The sequence below is a fragment of the Argentina silus genome, assembly GCF_951799395.1.
Source record: "Argentina silus genome assembly, chromosome: 14".
In the NCBI taxonomy this organism is placed as follows: domain Eukaryota; kingdom Metazoa; phylum Chordata; class Actinopteri; order Argentiniformes; family Argentinidae; genus Argentina; species Argentina silus.
Window position 1 is genome coordinate 1,795,344 of NC_139668.1, and position 22,152 is coordinate 1,817,495.

A 22,152-nucleotide genomic window follows, 5' to 3' on the forward strand; every position below is an offset into this window, starting at 1 on the left:
GAGCTACGACGCGTGTGCGGACGCTTATATAGTAGCACTTACGTGACGTCGCGTCACAGGCTCAAAATACTACCCCCTGTATTGGTAGATTTGAAATGAAACTGTGTGGTTGATTTGTTTGTGTGTTATAATAGTCCAACCACTTGCATTTCGACATGGGGGGAATCTGTTGCATCTCATTTGTAGGTCTACTAATAGCCAGTGAGTCCGTGATTTTTCGTTTTTTTTTTTTTGTTTGTTTCCCATCCTGTAGCCTACTCGCGCCCCCCGGGAGAGTGTCCGCGCCGCGCCCCACCGGTTGAGAACCACTGGCTTAAAGCATCCACACTAGAGCCAAGATGAATGATTGTTTATTTTGTACAGTGTCATTTACGGTAGTAGTGGTAGTTGTGAAGGCCTGCTTTGTGTCCTAGGCTATAGGGGATACGTCGGTAGGAACTTCACTTTCTTCTGTCAGCCGTGTCTAGGATGGCAGAAACGTTCTCTCTGGCCTCTCCAAGCAGTACTGAAGCTCTCTGCTGAGTCTGAAACACACAGAGGACATCATGTCGTACACCACTGGCCATCACCAAACATGTTCTTCCTTGTTTATTCACTTTCCCGAGATAGATTATGACTCACAGTCAATTTGAAGGGCTCATCTGTGATGTCTTTGAGGTTAATCACAATATTGTAGTATGCTCCAAAAACAGCTGTCTCTAGGGCTTTAGCTGCCACCTGCACCACAAGAAAAGATAAGGAAGGAAGATTGTGGGTTGTGGGTAAAATAAGGAAGATGCTACTGCTACTGTAGAAATACAGCTACTGTAGGCTATATCCAGCTCTCTGGAACATCAGTCGTTGATACGGCATATGAATAACCAGACATTTTCTAATGATATCCTGAAGAAGGCTGGCACTGTAGGTATACCAGAGGAGATGAGTTGAGGTGGATCAAATGTTCCATGTCTATATCATTTAATCAAGTCTGTGCGTGCCCTCAAGCAAATGTTTATATATAGCCGGCACTCTGGTATGCTTGCAAGTCCACAGACAGATTTTGCCTTTGTTTGTTCTTTGTTTCAGCTGAGTGTCTCAACAGTGTCTCACAGCCCACTCGTACCTGGAGGTCAGACTTGCAGGCCACGTTTCCATAGAGCACCATTTCTTTCAGACAAGGCCACAACATGTTGACTCGTTCTGCCAGAGACAGGGGAATCCTCACAGCTTTCTTGAGACCCTCCTGCATGGCAGCTTCCCTCCTGTACCAAGGGTAAGGGGACAGTAGGAGAAGGTGGAGGGACAATAGTAGAAGTAGAGTGGTAAGATACTGTAGATGTGAAACATTACAAGGTGACAACATCACTCGAAAAGAAACAGCGTTTTTCACTAACAGACATGTCCAGGCTTTGTGGCTGATGGCACAGGGAGAAGGCGTGTTGCCAGTTAGGGTGTGTTGCGACTGAGACCTGTAATTAGTTAACTAGTTTCACGTTAGTTTAATTTTTTGCATCATCACATTTCTGAAATAGTAAACACTGGAAGCAGGTCCAACTGGCTGTGCTAGATATGGAGTTGTTTGTGTGTTCTGTGTACAAAAATTACATTCTTGCCTGAAATATACTCCTTGGTGACAGAAATGGAACACATAATATACTTGACTTGTATGCGATGTAGTCTTTATTCTGTGACTGATGTGTCTCAAGAATATTAATGAATGATAATCACCTTTTGACCTCATCTGCTGTGTTTCTTGGCATTTTCAATGCAGCCTAAAACAGGTTGAGGGAGTGAAAAATCAGTATGAATAGGTGTTTAAATGACTAAGAATGTCAGTATGGGTGGCGATTATGAATAGCCTTTTCAAGCACAGACAAAACATAAACCTCATATTGTGCTTCATATGAGCTAACACTAAATTAAGCAATGGCACTGCACCCTATGATGAGAATGTAACTGGTTTGAAATGGGAGTGGCTATATTAAGTGGCTATTATTAAAGTGATCCATTGAAGAAGAGACAAAAGGGTTATGACATACAATAGTTGTTCCACCCCCCACCCCCCCTTGTTCCCTAACATTTATATCAATGATCCTGTTCACATTTTCACGAAGCCATAATACAAATACCAAGACCTTAGGTTGAGCTTTGAATGCAAGCAAAGCAGTTACAAATGAGCATGGTCACATATATCATATCATACGGCTGGTATCTCCCTATAGAATCATTCCTTTCCCCTCACCATGTAGCCATTGAAGGCTGTGGAGTCTGCATCCACCATGACCAGCAGCTCATTCATGGCCTGGTGGAAGGGAGGGATGAGTCTCCTCATGACGCTGTCCAAACCCTCAAACTGCCTCTTCCCATAAGTCATCTGTCCAACCATGGCTCCCAGGGCAGCCCCCTGAAACACACACAGCCATGTACCATAGACACACACTCAGCACCACACAGGTGGGCCTACACTAGACACTTGCTGCGCTGTGACAACATATGGTTTTGAATCATCCATATTTAATTGCACTGTTATAATAATAATAATAATAATAATAACATATAATAATAATATATGTCATTTAGCTGGCGCTTTTATCCAAAACGACTTACATTGCAGTGAGTGCATACATTTTTCAGTATATATGGTCCCAGTTGGAATCGAACCCACAAGCTAAGGGTTGTTAGCACCATGCTCTACCAACTGATGCAGACTGCTGTATGTAGACAGGTGTATTTGTATGTCTGTATGTAGACAGGTGTATTTGTGTGTCTGTATGTAGACAGGTGTATTTGTGTCTGTATGTAGACAGGTGTATTTGTGTCTGAATCTAGACAGGTGTATTTGAATGTCTGTATGTAGACAGGTGTATTTGTATGTCTGTATGCAGATAGGTGTATTTGTATGTCTCTGTGTGTGTTTAAGGCACATGAAGGTGGAAGGTTGTTACCATGGCAGCGACAGCAGCAGAAACCGACCCCCCTCCTGGGGCCGCGGTCCTTGCCCCGACGCTCCGGACAAATTGCTGTAACGACAGAGACACCAGCCGCGTTTCCTCCTGGGTGCTCTCCACCATGTACCTACAGCAACGACAGTCATCAACACAGATATGCTTCAGGTACATACACCTGCTCCCCTGTTGTCCAGGAGACATCACAACAACAGTCAGATGATCTGCACTCACTCTATTATCCTCTCCTTGGGATTGAAAGGCCCCAGTGAATCAAGTCCTAGTTTACTGATGACCTAGAGTGGAGAGAGAGAGAGAGAGAGAGAGAGAGAGAGAGGGAGGGAGGATGAGACAGGTAAAAATAGAGAGAGAAATAGTGAAATGGAGGAAGAAAGAGGGGGTTTGGAGAGATCATATGAGATGTATTCATTATTTAGAATAGTTTAAGATGAACATATATGTTGTATATCACCTGATACTTACCAGTCGCACTTTGTGCTCTTCCTCCACGATGAAGAGCTTGTCTCTGTGGATGTAGAAGTCAGCACAGTCCAGCACGGCTCTCAGAGGGATCAGGCCTACGATCTGAGAGCCTACCACCGGCAGATTCAGATCCTGTATCGCAGAGGAACGAGACGTGTCAAGAACTCTCAACGTGTTGAAATGGATGAAATAGAAAGTGTTGACTGTTGTTGTCATTGTTGTTGTTGTACCTTGGCGACTTTGCAGATCTCTTCGTACACAGTGTGGACAGGAGTGAGCTCAAAGTCCAGGATGTTGGTGGAGACTTGGGCGATGTTAGCCTCCTCCAGGAACCAGCCCATTCCCTGGACCTTCTTTAGGACACCTGGCTAACGTAGCAACACACCAAACATCAATTCAATGCAATCATTTATAGAACCATGTCATCCAATAGGTGGCAACACACCTGTTTGAGAGAAGAACATTTTAGACAAACATTCACAATGACCCATAATTCCCTAACAAAGCTACATTACATTGCTTTCTCCTGTTGCTAGGGAAACTAAATGTGAACTGTATTACGTCTGTGCACGTGTTCATGCATATGTTTTGTTGGGGTGATTGGCCCTGGTGTGAAGTGTGGGGCCCTCCACTTCTTCTAAATAGAATTGCCACACAAGGTCATTCATCTTTGAGGTCTTTTTTAAATGATCTGCACTAGGCTAATACTACTAATGAAAAAGATAACATTTATGGTTCTTCAGCCTATAAGCTTCTTGCGTCAAATAGAGCATGGCGCTAACAACACTTAGGTTGTGGGTTTGGTTCCCGCTGGGACCATATATGCAAATGTAAGTCGCTTTGGATAAATGTGTCAGCTAAATTGCATATAAAAAAAAGCCCCTGTGTATGTCTATGACCCAATCTTCAGGCTAGAATGACACCTGACACCGCCCCCTATGGGTCTTTCAGAAGAAGCATTTAAAATGGTTCAATATACTGTAGAACCTTTTGGAGTGCCATATACTATATGTATCAAAGCATGGTACCTGTTTTGGTTCCATATAGAACCATTTTTACGTAGACCGTATCAAGCCTACCTGGTCTTTGGCTCTTCCCTGTTCCCGGATGTCTAATGCGATCCGATGGGCTTGTTCCTTGGTGCTGAGGAGGTTCACGTTGTAGGCAACAAGGAACTTGCGAGCACCTGTTACCGTGGCTCCCCACGAAGGTACGAATGTGGCTGGGCCGTAGTCAGGAGCCCACTCCTCTTTCTTCAACTGAAAATACATGATCATTTGTTCAACCACTTGTCTCATGAAACACATATATCTTCTAAATATCACTTGAGTATCAAATTAAATTGCGCTAACATTTTATTGTCAGTGTGGAAGATATAAAGTAGTATAGTCTCATGTATCTAATGAAGTTAGCCTCACTTTCTCAGACAGGGCCTCATATTCTCCTGCCCGGACAGAGGGAAGGGATCTCCTGTTCTCTTTCTGAGCTGCTTCTCCGTAAAGATACACTGTGGAGAAACAACATGTTCTGTATTAAACATAACGATTTGGCTTGAGATGAATAACGGATGGGATATCTGGGTCACCCTGCTGTTGTGCTATACACTCTTAACGATTTTTGTCGGAGTTTGTCAATACAGCTGAGTAGATCATTTGTAGAAATGTAACTGAAAACCATCAGAGAGGAAAACCAACCAGGTATATGCAGCGCCTCTGTTAAACGCTGGGCAAAAATGTTGGCACATTTGACACAGTCGTCCATCGTCACGTTCTGGACAGGGATGAAGGGACACACGTCCATGGCACCTGTGCGTGGGTGCTCGCCTAAACAAAACAGCATATTATTCTGTAAACATTATGAACAACTCATCAACAGTGGCATGGCATTAGGGTTTATGTGAGATAGTAGCGTGAGTTTCAAGTTTGGGAGAGCCTGGGTGGTCCTCCCCCATAAAATAAATGACAATCGAAAACGCATTTCCTGAAATTGTACACATTTTAACAGGACACTAATAAATGTAGGGCCCGTTTACAATTAAAATCCATGACATAAAACGGGACAATTGGGTCTATTGGAAAGGCATTTTAATCCAACAGGCCCAGATTTTACATGACTATTTGTTGCGCATGTTGGCCACCTGTCTCCAAGGTGGGGTTTGGTGTGGAGGGAGGCTGTGCTCCACCTGTAAAGATTTGATTCAGCTCGAACCCAACTGGACTCTACCGAAACGATCAGTGCAGCCGCCTGGTCAAGATGGGCAGGGTATTGCACCATGGCCCAAGACCAAGACACTCTCCCCCCCTCTGCAATACATGTAGCCAAATCTTAATTGTCTGTATCAATGGTCGCCTGCAAAGTCAGGGAGCTAAATAGTTGTGTCCACTACATGTTGCACTCACTTGAGACGCAGCAGTAAACCGTTCACCAGCGGTTACTGTTTAAAAGATAGGGCAGGATCAAGAACGGAGAGAATTATAAAAGGAGAAATTAAAACAATTTACTCCATGACAAATTGACTCCATCAGTGTCAGTCTTGAGGTTAAACTATAGGCCAGCCACCAGTCACCCTAACTGCAAATGAGATAACGCCTCTGCTTAGTGAGAATAAATGATTGACTTTCATCATAATCACAGGACTAATTATATAATTTTGGTACATTTATTTGAATTTACTTTTGGGTAAGCTTAGCTTCCCCTAGCCTATGGAACCACCTTGGTAAAATTACTTTTATATTGAATATTCGGTTTTAATATTGGATATTCATTTTTCTCTCTTCGATGGCTCTTCAACCCAGCATAACATGTCTATGAAAATGATATATTCTGAGTCAGGGGAGGATGGAGAAACATCAACGCTATCTGTGAGTTCAGGTCTTTGAACTCCTCTGTCCGAAGAGTCAACAGTGTGGCAGGGGTCATGTGAGAGGGGCCAGCTCAGTTTCAGATGAGGAAACATGTTTCTGTCTGTCACCTGAGTGTTTGGTCATGTCGATGAGTGGTAAGGCTGTGCGTGCTGCGTTAAGAGCCCCCTCCACCACAGCCTGAGGTGAACCTACAAAGGTGTAGACAGTTCGGTTGGTGGAGGACCCGGGGTCCACATCCAGCAGACTGCATCCCTCAGTGCTGGAGATGGCATCAGCAATGGCATCAATCACCTGCATGCAAGCATCTAGGGTTAACTCTCTCAGGATACTGCAGTGCACATTGACCCATATACAACTGTTCAGAAAATAGCACTGTCATTATGTATCAAATAAATAAAGTCTAGTCAAGGGATAATACAATTGTTTGTTTCTTTAGGAATGTCTTCAAACTTCTCAACACACTCATCCCAAAGGTTGAAGAATAATTCAAATAATTCAACTTCAAATAAAACACAATTATTACGGCCAACCTTACATTTGAACAGTACTGTACTAGTGCTGTACTGGATGACCGACAACAGCTCATGTGTATTGTCTGAATCACATTACCTGCTCCTCCAGACGATACTCCTGCCACAACTTAATCCAGCTCCAAACCTCCCACACCCACTCACCTCTTTGTTGCGGCCCTCTGAGAAATTGGGCACACACTCCACCAGCTTAGCCATGGTGTCTAGGTATCACAGGACTGACAAAGGGGAAAATGGGACAAAAATCCTGCTGTCTGCTCCCAGTGTACAAGCAAACATATCCAATCAGTCCCTTCATCCCCAAACCCCACATTTAAGCAACAGTTGAACACTGGAACACTGGTTGAATTATTAACCAGCTCTACTGTCTTCTATGTAGGTCACTTGGCAATGATTCCCTCACTGCTCAAATCATTACCCAGACCTGAGAGGCTGACATGATACAAATACTTGTTACAAATATGATACAAATATTTGTTTAAGTAAGTGAATCATCTATCCATCAGTCATCATAAGATAAAGTAATCAATGCTCGGACCAGCGGCCATAGGCAGTCATTCATTTTTTAAAAGTCCCATTGAGACCAAGATCTCTTTTACAAGGGAGCCCTGCATACACACAGTTTACAGTGATACATAATACACATACAAAATTACAACATAATAAAACACAATCAGGAAAAACAAACTGCCCTAGCGGCACCAGAGCAACCAACTGAAATGTTCTCTGCAGATTGTTCCAGCAATGAGGTGCACCACAACTAAAATCGGATTTACTCAATTCAGTGGAGACCCAAGGAACCTCAAGAGTAAACCAACTCTGAGAACGAGTTGGGTAATTGATGTTTTTGAATTTCAATAACCTGGGAGTTTATACAGTAAGGCTTTATACACAAACAGGAAGTACTGCAGAGATCTACGGGACTTTAACGAGGTCCAGCCAACTTTTTGATAAGGTATGCAATGCTGAGTATTAAACTACCACCTGTGATAAAGCGAATGGCGCTATAGTAGATGGCATCCAAAAGTTTAAGAGTAGTGGCTGCTGCACATCGATAGATGACATCACCATAATCAAGCACTGGCATGAAGGTTGATTGCACAATCCACTGTCTACTGTTCAGGGAAAGGCAAGATCAATTCCTATAAAAGAAGCCCACCTTAAATCTTAGCTTTTTAACAAGCTCCTCTGTATGTTTTCTGAACATCAAGTCTTTGTCAAATCAAATGCCCAGGTATTTATAAGCAGGACATGTTCAATGGGGGCACCACCTAATGTACATATGCAGAAATCAGATACATTTTTCTGTGATTTGGTAAAAACATTAAGCACCAACCTCAGCCCGACAAATGCTCTCTGCAGGACAACGAATGCGGCGAACGCCCCCCGTTTGGTTAATAAGTAATGTTACAGAGGGGATCTAAAATGGACAGATTGCTGGGCACAAACAGTACAAAAAAAAGATAAGCCCTTATTGGTAAAGTGAAATACTCCTCCTCCTGCCTGCTCTTAGAGCCAGTGCTGCTGTTGCTGTACTGTAAAAAAAAAAAAAAAAAAAAAAAAAAAAAAGAAGTCAATCATAACAGACAAAATAAAGTTAATATTATAATTATTAATTGCTGTCCTTGTGAATAGTAAGACAGACATGTCTAATAAAACTGAGTATTTTAGCGAGAGATTTGACCACATATATCCTAGAGAGTAGGCATACAATGTTATACATTAAAGTGTATTTACTATTTGTTTTAGTTTTTTGTCTAAATTGGTCTCTGGTTTGGACCACTGATCTAGAAATCTAGAAATGAGCTCAGTGTTTTCAGTCAAAGAGAGTGCAAACCTTAATTATCAATGGTGGGGCGGCAGGTAGCCTTGAGGTTAGAGAGGCCGGCCAGAAATCGGAAGGTTCGATCCCCAACCCAGGAGGGAGCCGGATGTGAGCTGGCGACTGGAGGGTTGCTGGCATTATATCTAAGGTGATTACCACTGCCGTTGTGACCTTGAGCAAGGCACTTCAGGCACTGCTCCAGAGGTGCAGAAGATGGCTGATGCTGTGATCAGAACTGTGAGCTCTGTTCTCCCTGGGGGTGTGCACGTGTGTTGTCTGTTGGAAAATTACCACATTCCAACAGTTGATTCGATTGACTGTATGGCTAATAAAACATTGTTTGTTGTTTGTTTTGTGCGAGTGTACCCTATGTATTTTTATATTTATATTTATTCTGCTATCTACCTATGTTACTGTTAATACATATATACTGCTAGACTGCATTACCTACACTGTTTATACTGTAATTTATTTATTCTGCTATAATGCTACTGCTACTCATATACTGCTACACTGCACTACTTATATTATACTGCACTACTTACTGTTCATATATTGCACTACCTGTAAATACTGTTCATTGCACTTTCTGCTATTTTGCACTTCTGGTTAGACGCTAACTGCATTTCGTTGTCTCTGTACTTGTACTCTGCACAATGACAATAAAGTTGAATCTAATCTAATCTAATCTAATCTCATCCTTCTTTCTGTCTCATGTGAGCGGATGACCCCTAGTGGACAGAGAGGCGCACAGCAGCAGAATAAGTCACATGACCAGGCAAGTCAAGTTGAAAGGTCAACAAACGCATTTGCGCTCTCGCGAGCATCGTTCTCTGTTTTCACAACAGAGAATATTTTTATTTTACCAAACGGTCTGAAACTATCTAAAATAGGTACTCAACAGCCCACAGGTGACCATATCCAAGCGCTGCAGAGAATGCTGGCTACAGGAGCAGTAAGTACACTAAATATGGCGCTTATTTTGTTATTATATTTTGCTCGCCTGCACAACTTAGGCCCAGTCGTACTTCATTGAATTTGAATGGGCAAATCACGCTAGCTAGTTAGCTTCCTTCCTTCCCCGTGTTAGCAAAGACATTAGCTCGGTAACCCATTTAGTTTATGTACTTTTATTTTATTCAACCCTTATTTTACCAGGTAAATTAACAGAGAAGATATTCTCTTTTGTAGCAACGACCTGAGCTAAGAGTAGCCGGGATAGCATCCTCCTCTAGCTTTATAGGGGCTATGCTAGTATGGGCAGTCGAGGCTTTGCCATGATGTATCGAAATTAAAATGACCCCGCCAAGACACAGTATGTGATAAAATCCTTCTTTCACTGACTGTGGTGGTTCTTCGTGTGGTTGCCCCATTTGACGTGCATCAAGCTTGGCAAATGTGCATTGCAAAAAATAAATAAACGCTCTTTTCAACTACTTGATGCGGGGTATACTACGAAGCGATCTTAGGGGGGAGTTAGCGAGCTAACTTGAACTCCAACTCGGGATTTCGTTCAAATTAGCCCGCTAACTCTCTTTGCTTGCTATTACATTACTGTGCAAGATACATACCAGAGTCAGTGAACGAAGGATCTTATATACAAAGCGGGGTCTTTTTTAAATTTATTTCGACACATGGCAAAGTCTCTGACTTCATCTGTATACAATTGGACTGGACTGGGTGAGGATGCTATCCGGCTAGGAGAAGTGTTGCCGGGAGAGGAGAGGGGGACGATTAGGTGGACATTTAGCCAGGACACCGCCCTTAACGCGATAAACCAAGGCGGAGAGGGTTACAACTCGGGGACGGGGACCTCGGTTTAACCTAGAGATATGCCTTAACGTCTCACCTGGAGGATTTAGTATAGTAGACTAGGAAATAAGCTGTTGGAAAGTACCTGATTGTGTTTTGTTTTGCGAGGGTTGGACGTGCTGTTAGCTTGATCGCTAACTAACACACCTTACGGTGTTAGTTCGGCAATAATGCCCAAGAGCCCGTGATTTATCGTGACAGGTGTCGTGTTAGTATGTATTCCCCTGTCAGATAGTGTTCCCCTTTATGAATTGTGGTTTTAAGAGTTATCTAACTTGGCAAAACCTAATTGATGATGGCTTACCTACACGTCACCATTGCATTCCAAGCGTTTTCATGCATTTTAAAGAATATTTTAACATTCATTATTTAACTCAGAGCATTCATTGATGTTTTGATGACCAAAATTAATCAAGATTTTCATTTGAATGATATTACTGATTGCATCTGTAATCTTATATCACCTGCAAGTGTCAGAAACGTCTTCCAAATGAATACATCAAAATACATAGATAATTATATTCATACAGCCGATCTAAAGTGCATGGGCATGGGAATATCAAAATCACTGTTATAATATTTACTGAAATGTGATGAACAAGGTTATTACATGATGACAATCATTACTGAAGTGGTAATTAATCATAATTGCAAAAGTTGAGTAATTTTTCTAGCCTCTTCGCCGTTCCAAATAAATTCACCCAACATTGAAGCCGCGCTCAGCATCCACATGACTTTCTGTAGTATAAACATGACCACATCACTTGGTTACTGAGTTACAGAGCCACACAAACCTAACTTTGATACACTGTACATCGATGTCCAACCAGGGCAGGAGGGGAATGTGATCACAGCTAGCTGGCTCTCATATATTGTTGCCGGCGAACGATACAATCTGTGCTTAACCCCAACCCTTGAGACCTCTTTATCCCCTGTACAAGTTCTCTCCTGTTCTCCTTCTGGCATTGCGACTGCCAATGGCCCCTGCTGTGAGCATTGATTACTTTGTCTTATGATGACTGTTGGATAGATGATTCACTCACTTAAACAAATGATTTTGTTGTAAGTCGCTTTGGATAAAGGCGTCTGCTAAATGCCATAAATGTAAAAATGTAATCTAAATGTGCTGCGCTTGGCATTGATGGACACAATATACAATGGGTTGATGAAGAAAACAAGTAGTGTGATTGGCTGAGAGGCGTTCAAAGCTGTGATTTTAATAACTATTATAGGACGGTTTGATCAGAACAAGTATTTATATATAACAGTCGTTGCCGTGCTATAGCCCCTGATAAAGTAACATCAGTGACACGTTTTACCTGTATACCATACGTTACAGAAATATCCCTTGAATTACGAAGAAGGTGGTCGTTTTGAGAACACTATTTCTGAACGCAGGGCAGAAACTACCACAATCTATCACAAAATAAATACTTAAGGTATTGTTTTCTTGTCACAATGATCCGTTTTGTAACCCGTTGTATAAAAAGCAATAAGGCACTTGAGTCCGTGCTTTATGGTGAATTAAGTCACAGCTATGACTTGAGCTAAAGGAGCTGTGTCGTAGGTTGTGTGGAACCCCGGCGGCGTGCATTAACAAGGATATCCCCACTTTTCGCGACGTTTTAACTTTGCAGCATTAACCCTACCCCTGGATACGAAATAGCAGGCCTAGAAACGAAACGCACTAACTAACCTAGTTGTATTATATTTATGAAATTCTATATATTCAAAAGTTTGCCAAAACCAGATGACAATGCCTTTTCTCAAACAAATAAATGATGCACTTATTTTGTTGTAGTAGCCGTGGGATAATGAAAATATCAATATCCCTTACGTGACATTTTATGAATGCAGCTTTCTCATTGGTCACGGTGCTCCATTTCTCTTGTCCTTCAGGCTGTAACCACGGCGCTGGCGCAGGTGGATAGGGAAAAGATCTACCAGTGGATCAACGAACTGTCCAGCCCAGAGACCCGCGAGAATGCCCTGCTGGAACTCAGCAAGAAGAGAGAGTCAGTGCCCGACCTGGCCCCCATGCTCTGGCACTCCTGTGGCACCATTGCTGCTCTCCTGCAGGTAAGACCATCAACTTTTGATTTACTGTTTGCAGGATGAAGCTAACATAAGTATCCTCACTGTGATGTACTTCACTAACGATGACCCTCTTTTAAACACAGGAAATTGTCAACATCTATCCCTCAATAAACCCTCCAACCTTGACCGCTCACCAGTCCAACAGAGTATGCAATGCCCTTGCACTCCTGCAGTGTGTGGCCTCCCATCCAGAGACAAGGTGATTTGATTTTCCCCTCATAATTGAATTATCTAAAGAGCACCATTTCAGTGAGTAGGCAATTACTATATCATGCACGCTCTTTGTCTTTTTCAGATCAGCATTTCTGGCTGCACACATCCCTCTATTCCTGTACCCCTTTTTGCACACTGTCAGCAAAACACGGCCCTTTGAGTACCTCAGACTCACCAGCCTAGGGGTCATAGGTGAAGTAGTGTAATTTTATAGTATTTATTGTGGCTCTGATAAGATGAAATGCTGTGCAGCACAGGTATATTGTCATATTGCCTACGTTCCTGATACAGTGCATTCATAAAGTATACAGACCCCTTCACTTTTTCCCCATTTTGTTGTTATAGCCCTATTCTAAAATGGATTAAATTAATTTTTTCCCTCATCAATCAATCAACACAATACCCCATAATGACAAAGCCAAAACAGGTTTTTAGAAATGTTTGCTAATTTATGAAAAAAGAAAAAAGTGAAATCACATTTCCATAAGTATTCAGACCCTTTACTCAGTACTTTGTTGAAGCACCTTTGGCAGTGATTACAGCCTTAAGTCTTCTTGGGTATGACGCTACAAGCTTGGCACACCTGTATTTGGGGAGTTTTTCCCATTCTTCACTGCAGATCCTCTCAAGCTCTGTCAGGTTGCATGGGGAGCGTCGGTGCACAGCTATTTTCAGGTCTCTCCAGAGATGTTCGATCGGGTTCAAGTCCGGGCTCTGGCTGGGCCACTCAAGGACATTCAGAGACTTGTCTCGAAGCCACTCCTGCATTGTCTTGGCTGTGTGCTTAGGGTCGTTGTCCTATTGGAAGGTGAACCTTCGCTCCAGTCTGAGGTCCTGAGCGCTCTGGAGCAGGTTTTCATCAAGGATCTCTCTGTACTTTGCTCCGTTCATCTTTCCTCGATCCTGACTAGTCTCCCAGTCCCTGCCACTGAAAAACATCCCTACAGCATGATGCTGCCTCCACCATGCTTCACTGTAGGGATGGTATTGGCCAGGTGATGAGCGGTACCTGGTTTCCTCCAGACATGACGCTTGGCATTCAGGCTTGGCAAAAGTTAAATCTTGGATTCATCATACCAGATAATCTGCTTTCTCATGGTCTGAGAGTCCTTTAGGTGCCTTTTGGCAAACTCCAAGCGGGCTGTCGTGCTTTTTACTGAGGAGTGGCTTCCGTCTGGCCACTCTACCATAAAGGCCTGATTGGTGGAGTGCTGCAGAGATGGTGGCCCTTCTGGAAGGTTCTCCCATCTTCATAGAGGAACTCTGGAGCTCTGTCAGAGTGACCATTGGGTTCTTGGTCACCTCCCTGACGATGGCCCTTCTCCCCCTATTGCTCAGTTTGGCCGGGTCTAGGAAGAGTCTTGGTGGTTCCAAACTTCTTCCATTTAAGAATGATGGAGGCCACTGTGTTCTTGGGGACCTTCAATACTGCGGAAATGCTTTTGTACCCTTCCCCAGGTGTGTGCCTCGACACAATCCTGCCTCAGGAGGTCTACAGACAATTCCTTTGACCTCATGGCCTGGTTTTTGCTCTGACATGCACAGTCAACTGTGGGACCTTATATAGACAGGTGTGCCGTTCCAAATCATGTCCAATCAATTGAATTTACCACAGGTGGACTCCAATAAAGTCGTAGAACCATCTCAAGGATGGTCAATGGAAACGGGATGCACCTGAGCTCGATTTTGAGTGTCACAGCAAAGGGTCTGAATACTTATGTAAATGTGATATTTCATTTTTTCATTTTTGATTAATTAAATTAGCAATTTAAATGAATCCATTTTAGAATCAGGCTGTAACATAACAAAATGTGGAAAAAGTGAATACTTTCCGAATGCACTGTATGTCATTATGGCCTAAAGAATGAAGCACTCCTGCCATTGATTGTTTGTTTGTTGATGGAGTTGTTTCTTACTACATCATGGCTCAGGCTTTTCTGACATTCACTTTTTGATTCAAAGGTGCGTTGGTCAAAACAGATGAGCAGGAAGTGATCAACTTCCTGCTGACAACAGAAATCATTCCACTGTGTCTACGCATCATGGAGTCTGGCAGTGAGCTTTCCAAAACGGTACGTTTTTTTTTTTGCACTATCAAGAGCTCAAAGATTCATTTTTTTATGACAGTAACCCCACTTTGTAGTAACCCCACTTTTATTCCTCACAGGTTGCAACTTTTATACTACAGAAAATTCTCCTTGATGACACAGGGCTTGCCTACATTTGTCAAACTTATGAACGCTTCTCCCATGTGGCGATGATACTTGTAAGTCCAGGATGAACAAATATTGAAATATTCTAATTTCCTTTACCATGATGTTTGTCCTGAAGTCTTCTCTCTGTTTCAGGGCAAGATGGTTCTTCAGCTCTCAAAAGAGCCCTCTGCTCGTCTGCTGAAACACGTTGTGCGCTGTTATCTACGCCTTTCTGACAATTCCAGGTATGAAATAGAAATTCTTATTCATATAAAAGAATACATTTTTAAAAATCCTTTGAGGAAGCTTTTTTTGTTAAGTGGTAGGCTACAAACAAGCACACAACCACAGCAGTAGTTACACCGGTCACCATTACAGTGCCAAAAAAAAATAACTACAATTGGCTATAGAGATTGGGAGCAAACACTGACTACATTTACATGCAGCCTTATAGGAGAATATTAGCTAGTACTAGAAAAATATGTTCAGGAGAGACCTTGTAGGCTTGTTGGAAGGTCTTATTTTGGTTGTGGAAAGTTTAAAGATGGTTTGGAAGATGGATAGACAGACAGATTTGCTGGGTAGTTGAAATAAAGTGAGAGGATGGACAGATGGATATTAGATGGTCAGAGAGTAGCATATAGGCAGATATATAAGAGGTTAGATAGATGGATGAAAGAGGGTATGTATAGATGAGAGGGGAGGGATAGATCAATACAATTAAGAGTTGCGTAAGTATGAGTTATACTGAGAAAGAGGTAGTGACTGTCAATAGGAAGAAAGGATGATGGCTGAGTGGTTGAAAGAAAGTGAGAGAGCAGGATGGACAGATGGATAAAGATAATAGATGGTCAGAGGGTAGGATAGCCAGATAGATGAGAGCAGGTTATACAGTAGGATAGATGAGAGATGGTATTGGTTTTACTGAGTGAAGCAGTAGTGACTTGGTGATGGGAACAAAGGATGATGGCTAGGTAGTTGAAAAAAAAGTGAGAAAGTATGGACAGATGGGTAAAAGATGGTTAAAGGGTAGGATAGCCAGATCGATTTGGATGAATGTTTGGTTGGATGGATGAATTGATAGATGATGCAAAGTTAGATAGATCTATAGATAGATATATACAGTAGAGAGAAGGTTAGATGTGAGGTGTTATGGTAGCGTAAAAAGTTAAGAGTTGGTTGGTTGGATGGATGAATAGATAGACAAAAGAGGATAGATGAGAGAGGGAGGTATAGATGGATCAATACAATGAAGAGGTTAATCAGTATGGGTTGTACTGAGTGAAGCAGTAGTGACTGGTGAAAGGAAGAAAGGATGATACAGGTTCTCCCCAGGAACAGTGTGGCGCTGCATTATCAAAACCTGACTTGCGTTTATTTATATCACAATGCGCAAACGCTGAATTCACTGAGGAACATCATAACGCTTTCACTTTCGCTTTAGTTTTTAACAACTGTCATTGGCGATCAAAGATACAAAGATACTACTCTATTATTACGAAATATATCGTTTAATTTGCCTTGAAATGTTTACATAGCGGCGCCGCCAAGTTCACAGAGTGGCGCAGCAACACTCTTACATTCTTTGGGGAGAACGCTGCGATGGATAGGTAGTTGAACGGTTAAATAGATGGTTTGAAAGATAGAAGGCTGGATGGATGTATTGATGGGATGAGTTGATAGTTTGTGGGCGGTAGTTTGTGGAGTGGGTAGAGAGTTGGTTGGATAGTGGTTAAGAGTGGTTTCAGTGGGGTAGAACTGGTAGCCTAACAAGAGAGTTGAAGAGTTGTGAAAGTTTGATAGCAGTTGCAGTAACAAAGTAACAAAGGTCTATAGATTGATATACAGTGCATTCGGAATGTGTTCAGACCCCTTAACTTTTTCCACATTTTATTATGTTACAGCCTTATTCTAAAATGGATTCAATTCATCAATCTACACACAATACCCCATGATGACAAAGTGAAAACAGGTTTTTAGAAATGTTTGCTAATTTATTCAAAATAAAAAACTGAAATCACATTTACTTAAGTATTCAGACCCTTTGCTATGACACTCGAAATTGAGCTCAGGTGCATCCTTTTTCCATTGATCATCCTTGAGATGTTTCTACGACTTGATTGGAGTCCACCTGTGGTAAATTCAATTGATTGGACATGATTTGGAACGGCACACAACTGTCTATATAAGGTCCCACAGTTGACTGTGCATGTCAGAGCAAAAACCAGGCCATGAGGTCGAAGGAATTGTCCGTAGACCTCCGAGACAGGATTGTGTCGAGGCACACATCTGGGGAAGGGTACAAAAGCATTTCCGCAGTATTGAAGGTCCCCAAGAACACAGTGGCCTCCATCATTCTTAAATGGAAGAAGTTTAGAACCACCAAGACTCTTCCTAGAGCTGGCCGCCCGGCCAAACTGAGCAATAGGGGGAGAAGAGCCATGGTCAGGGAGGTGACCAAGAACCCAATGGTCACTCTGACAGAGCTCCAGAGTTCCTCTGTGAAGATGGGAGAACCTTCCAGAAGGACCACCATCTCTGCAGCACTTCACCAATGAGGCCTTTATGGTAGAGTGGCCAGACGGAAGCCACTCCTCAGTAAAAAGCACGACAGCCCGCTTGGATTTTGCCAAAAGGCACCTAAAGGACTCTCAGACCATGAGAAAGCAGATTATCTGGTCTGATGAATCCAAGATTTAACTTTTGCCAAGCCTGAATGCCAAGCGTCATGTCTGGAGGAAACCAGGTACTGCTCATCACCTGGCCAATACCATCCCTACGGTGAAGCATGGTGGAGGCAGCATCATGCTGTAGGGATGTTTTTCAGTGGCAGGGACTGGGAGACTAGTCAGGATCGAGGAAAGATGAACAGAGCAAAGTACAGAGAGATCCTTGATGAAAACCTGCTCCAGAGCGCCCAGGACCTCAGACTGGGGTGCAGGTTCACCTTCCAACAGGACAACGACCCTAGGCACACAGCCAAGACAACGCAGGAGTGGCTTCGGGACAAGTCTCTGAATGTCCTTGAGTGGCCCAGCCAGAGCCCGGACTTGAACCCAATCGAACATCTCTGGAGAGACCTGAAAATAGCTGTGCACCGATGCTCCCCATCCAACCTGACAGAGCTTGAGAGGATCTGCAGCGAAGAATGGGAATTTGGTAGAATGGTATTCCACGCTTGTAGCCTCATACCCAAGGATGAGGCTGTAATCACTGCCAAAGGTGCTTCAACAAAGTACTGAGTAAAGGGTCTGAATACTTATGTAAATGAGATATTTCAGTTTGTTATTTTTAATAAATTAGCTAACATTTCTAAAAACCTGTTTTGGCATTGTCATTATGGGGTATTTTGTGTAGGTTGATGAGGGAAAAAATGAATTTAATCCATTTTAAAATAAGGCTGTAACATAACAAAATTGAAGGGGTCTGAATACTTTAGGAATGCACTGTATAGATGGATGACAGATGGTTACATAGATCAATACTATTCTATTTTTATACTGTTCAGCTGAAGCAAGCCCACTACTACTATACTACTAATAATAATAATAATAAGTATGAGCACGAACAATTGTTAGGCTTGTAAACAGTCATTCGGTTTACTTGCCTTAATCAGATTAACCAAGTCTCCAATGAGCATGCATTGGTACTAGGGGATTTACCACTACTGATTTTTTATCAGGTTTGTCAAAAAAAAGTAGTTGTTTACCTTATTATATAAAAAGCACGCAGACGGAAGCGTTCTGGGCAACAATGAAAACATATTTTCTTCATATTTCTTAAAATAAGATGTAACACTGGCAGAAAACCACAGGACTATGCACAAACAATGTAGGCTTAGCACACAGCTGTTTAAATAAAGCTTTGCTATCATAAAATGATATCATGGTGTGATATTATTTAATTCAGCACAGCATTATAGGCAACATGCCACAGTAGCAACAACATCTTCAGAAAAAAAGACAGCGGAGACTAGTAGAATAGTCGCACGTAATGAATGGAGAACAGTTTTGACTTAACCCCTATGTCAGTATTTGGTCCTCTCTGGTGAGCCTATGTTAGGCATCAATAATTAGGTATGATATAAAAACTGAACCTATGCTGCTCTGGTGCGTCCTTTGAAACTCTCCGAGGCCACCCTGTCCCTGTGTGTAACATTCTACCAGCGACCTCACAGGTCAGTCTCTCCTGGACTCTGTCACCTTTAGTGTTCTCCACAGACCTGGGGAAACGTCCTCAGTTTCAATGTGCCTCAGTTTCAATACCAAATTGTAATTGTATGCAAACAGTATTAGGCTATAGTTTACAATGGTTATCTGTCCATTAAATGGTGCTATGATGTTACAAAGTGGCGCCAAGCGACTCGTCAAAGGGTGGATAACAAAAGATGAACATTTCAGTGGTGTTATATCCATGTTTAACTTATGAATTAAACTGTTGCTGCACATAATTGCCACATGTTATGACGAGGAGCAAAACCACAGTTTTGACCGTGCAGTCATGTTCCATATCACATATCATACTGGTATAACTAAAACCACATACTCCACGACTAGTCGACAACTGCCTACAGTGCAGACTAGTGGTTATGTTAGGCAATTATTCTGTTAAAGCCCTGATTGAGTGGCCTGGGCTGGTCTAGTGGTCTAGCACTGCGGCCAACAGTGCACACCCATCGAATCCGGCGCATGCTCTGCTGACATGCCCTCTCCTCCTTACTTTCCTGTCTCTCTATCCAATAATGTAAAATGTTTTTTTTATTATTTTTTTTTAATTTATACAAAAAACAAAAACATAAAGCCCTAATCAGTAGGTATTGGGCTCAGCTTCCAAGGGCATGCAGAACAATTGCCAAACGCACATCAACGGGATAGGTGCTGGCACAGAAAAGGCCACTGCACAAGTCAGAAACAACTTCTTCACATTATATATTATATTACACATTATATATATATATATATATATATATATATATATATATATATATATATATATATATATAAAAATAAATGTTCCCTCCAAATGGCCACGTGAATACTAGAATTTGCAATCATATGAACAGAATGTTAGTTCAGAATGAATTCAAATATTGGGTGTGGAAATGTTATTGAGATTAATGACACACAGTGGAATTGTGCAAATAGAAAAAACTATAAACTCGACCATAGATGGCTGGTCTTCTGGTAGTGATTGTTATGTTCCTGGCGTCCTTCCTATCATGTCCTAATGTTACCTTGGTGTTTGTCTCACCCCAGAGCCCGAGAGGCCCTCCGTCAGTGTCTACCAGATCAGCTTAAGGACACCACTTTTGCCCAGGTTCTGAAAGATGATACTACTACCAAACGCTGGCTGGCACAGCTGGTCAAAAACCTGCAGGAAGGCCAGGTCACAGACCCCAGGGGCATCCCCTTGCCCCCACAATAACTCCTCACCAGCAGGGAGAAACACCAGCAAGGTTCCAGGAACAGGAGAAGCCACCAGTTTGAATGACGGACACTTTAGGGCACTTACACATATTTTTTTGTGAAGACTGTATTGAATGAAAAGCCCTCAGCCTTTTTATTAGCGTTTTAGAGCTTGATCAATCTGCCCAATCTCTCTTTTTGAGCCAAATGTGTGGATGCTTTTCACTCTCAACTTTTCTTTGTCATGTTATAAAACAACATTTGCAGTCCTCAACTCACTCAAGTGTTCTAATATTGAAGTAGACTGTACAATAAAATGTTACATGTTGACATGCAATATTTTGGTTTTATTCTGTTTGTTTGCATATGTTGACAGCAGATTATGAGATTTAGAGATTCTATATTTTTTTCGCAATTGCACTGATTTTGAAGTATTTCACAATCCATTATGCAGCGATGTAACATTGGTAAAGCTATATATTTTATAAATGGACTCATATCGGCTGGCATATGTAGATGAAATGAATGTATTGTAGAGGTGGTTGAAAGGTACTGTAGTATGCTTCACAGTGGAGGCCAATGGAAGGGACCCCCCTTTTTAGCTTTGGCACTGTCTGTGTGAAACTTGAGCCAGCAAGCTGAGCTGCTGCAGTGTATTATTGATGCTCTGGAACATGAGTAGGGGGCAGAGGGGAAGATGAAAAAATATTGCTGTGCAAAACTATATTCCGATCCTGTCCGATGCTTTTGAGTGGATCATTTCATTAATGGCCCCTATTATTGGCTGGGGTAATGGCTTCATGTACCTTTCTGCTCTCTTAAACCCTCCTTCCCCCTGGATCTGTTCTCTTCACCAGCAGGTAAACTGGACAAATAAATGTTTCATGGGCAAGGCTTAGTAACATAAGAAGGGTCTGTCTCTAAGCAAGCAGGGCAGCTATAGTTTGTGCTAGTCTGCAGCCCAGAATGTGGGCCCTGGGCTAGAGTTTTACCAGGGGAGAGAAATTAGCTGTAATACTGTCTCCATTGGAGTGGCCATTTTCATATGAGTGTCAGTAATGATGTACAGATGTTCTTGAATCCTTTTATTCCAGCGTCAATGTTCTAAAATGTCCTTAAGTTGTGTGGTGAGTACTCAAATAGTTGGCGTGAGAGTAGCTCAATGAAGTATGGCACCGAGTTGTGTAGGGAAGTCGTTTTTTATCGTAATAATCTAAATGTGAACAGCAAGTATTCACATAGTATACAGAACGTCCTTATCAGAGAGTTATGATACTAGTTGCAGGTTCTGAATGACAGTTTGCATGAATACATATGCAACACTTCTTTCCCCAGAGTATCTACACCTACACATATGGAGTTGTAAAAAAGCAATGTGCCAAAGAGAGACACACAGGGCTGAGCAGACAAACAAGAGCAGAGAGGAGGAGGGAGGGATGGGGAGGAGGAGGAGGAGGGGTGAGCCAATGCATTGCTGTGTTGACTCAGGATCAGCTATCCATGCCCTCCAGAGCAGCATGCAGGGTAGAGCTGATTCAGGCAGACAGGGCCAGCTCCCTGGGGATAGTCCCTGTCTCTCGAGCTCTACGACCACAGCAGGTACCGAGCGCAGCACCCACCTGGACCCAAGGATGTCCCTCTTTCGGGTGAGTGGCCCTGTCCTCCTGCTCCAGCTCCTCCTTCTCTTCAGAGCAGTGCATATGGTCATTCCTCCATGTTTGTCCTTGTACTTCAATCAGAGAAATACATTGTAAGCCAAGCCTCAAATTGTTTAGATGTAATTGCAGTGTTTTTGTAAGGATGA

The 22,152-nt window shown here is 42.4% G+C and overlaps 2 protein-coding genes across 2 annotated transcripts; one reads left to right on the top strand and one right to left on the bottom strand.

Annotated features, from left to right (window-relative positions):
* Positions 1 to 392: 392 nt before the first annotated feature.
* ftcd (formimidoyltransferase cyclodeaminase) lies at positions 393 to 6,999 on the bottom strand (the record flags this gene model as incomplete). Its single annotated transcript, XM_083684631.1, has 14 exons — positions 393 to 524; positions 622 to 717; positions 1,103 to 1,241; positions 1,708 to 1,751; positions 2,222 to 2,383; positions 2,925 to 3,054; positions 3,159 to 3,220; positions 3,408 to 3,539; positions 3,638 to 3,775; positions 4,487 to 4,666; positions 4,826 to 4,914; positions 5,102 to 5,230; positions 6,379 to 6,562; positions 6,946 to 6,999. The coding sequence occupies 14 exons, from the start codon at positions 6,997 to 6,999 to the stop codon at positions 441 to 443; spliced, it is 1,623 nt and encodes a 540-aa protein (XP_083540757.1). The 3' UTR covers positions 393 to 440.
* A 2,446-nt stretch (positions 7,000 to 9,445) lies between these two features.
* On the top strand, positions 9,446 to 20,678 carry cnot9 (CCR4-NOT transcription complex subunit 9). The gene is made up of 8 exons (XM_083684426.1): positions 9,446 to 9,581; positions 12,338 to 12,517; positions 12,619 to 12,734; positions 12,831 to 12,940; positions 14,711 to 14,820; positions 14,916 to 15,014; positions 15,097 to 15,188; positions 20,199 to 20,678. Exons 1-8 carry the CDS (start codon positions 9,564 to 9,566, stop codon positions 20,365 to 20,367), a joined length of 894 nt encoding a protein of 297 aa, XP_083540552.1. The 5' UTR covers positions 9,446 to 9,563; the 3' UTR covers positions 20,368 to 20,678.
* The last annotated feature ends 1,474 nt before the right edge of the window (positions 20,679 to 22,152 follow it).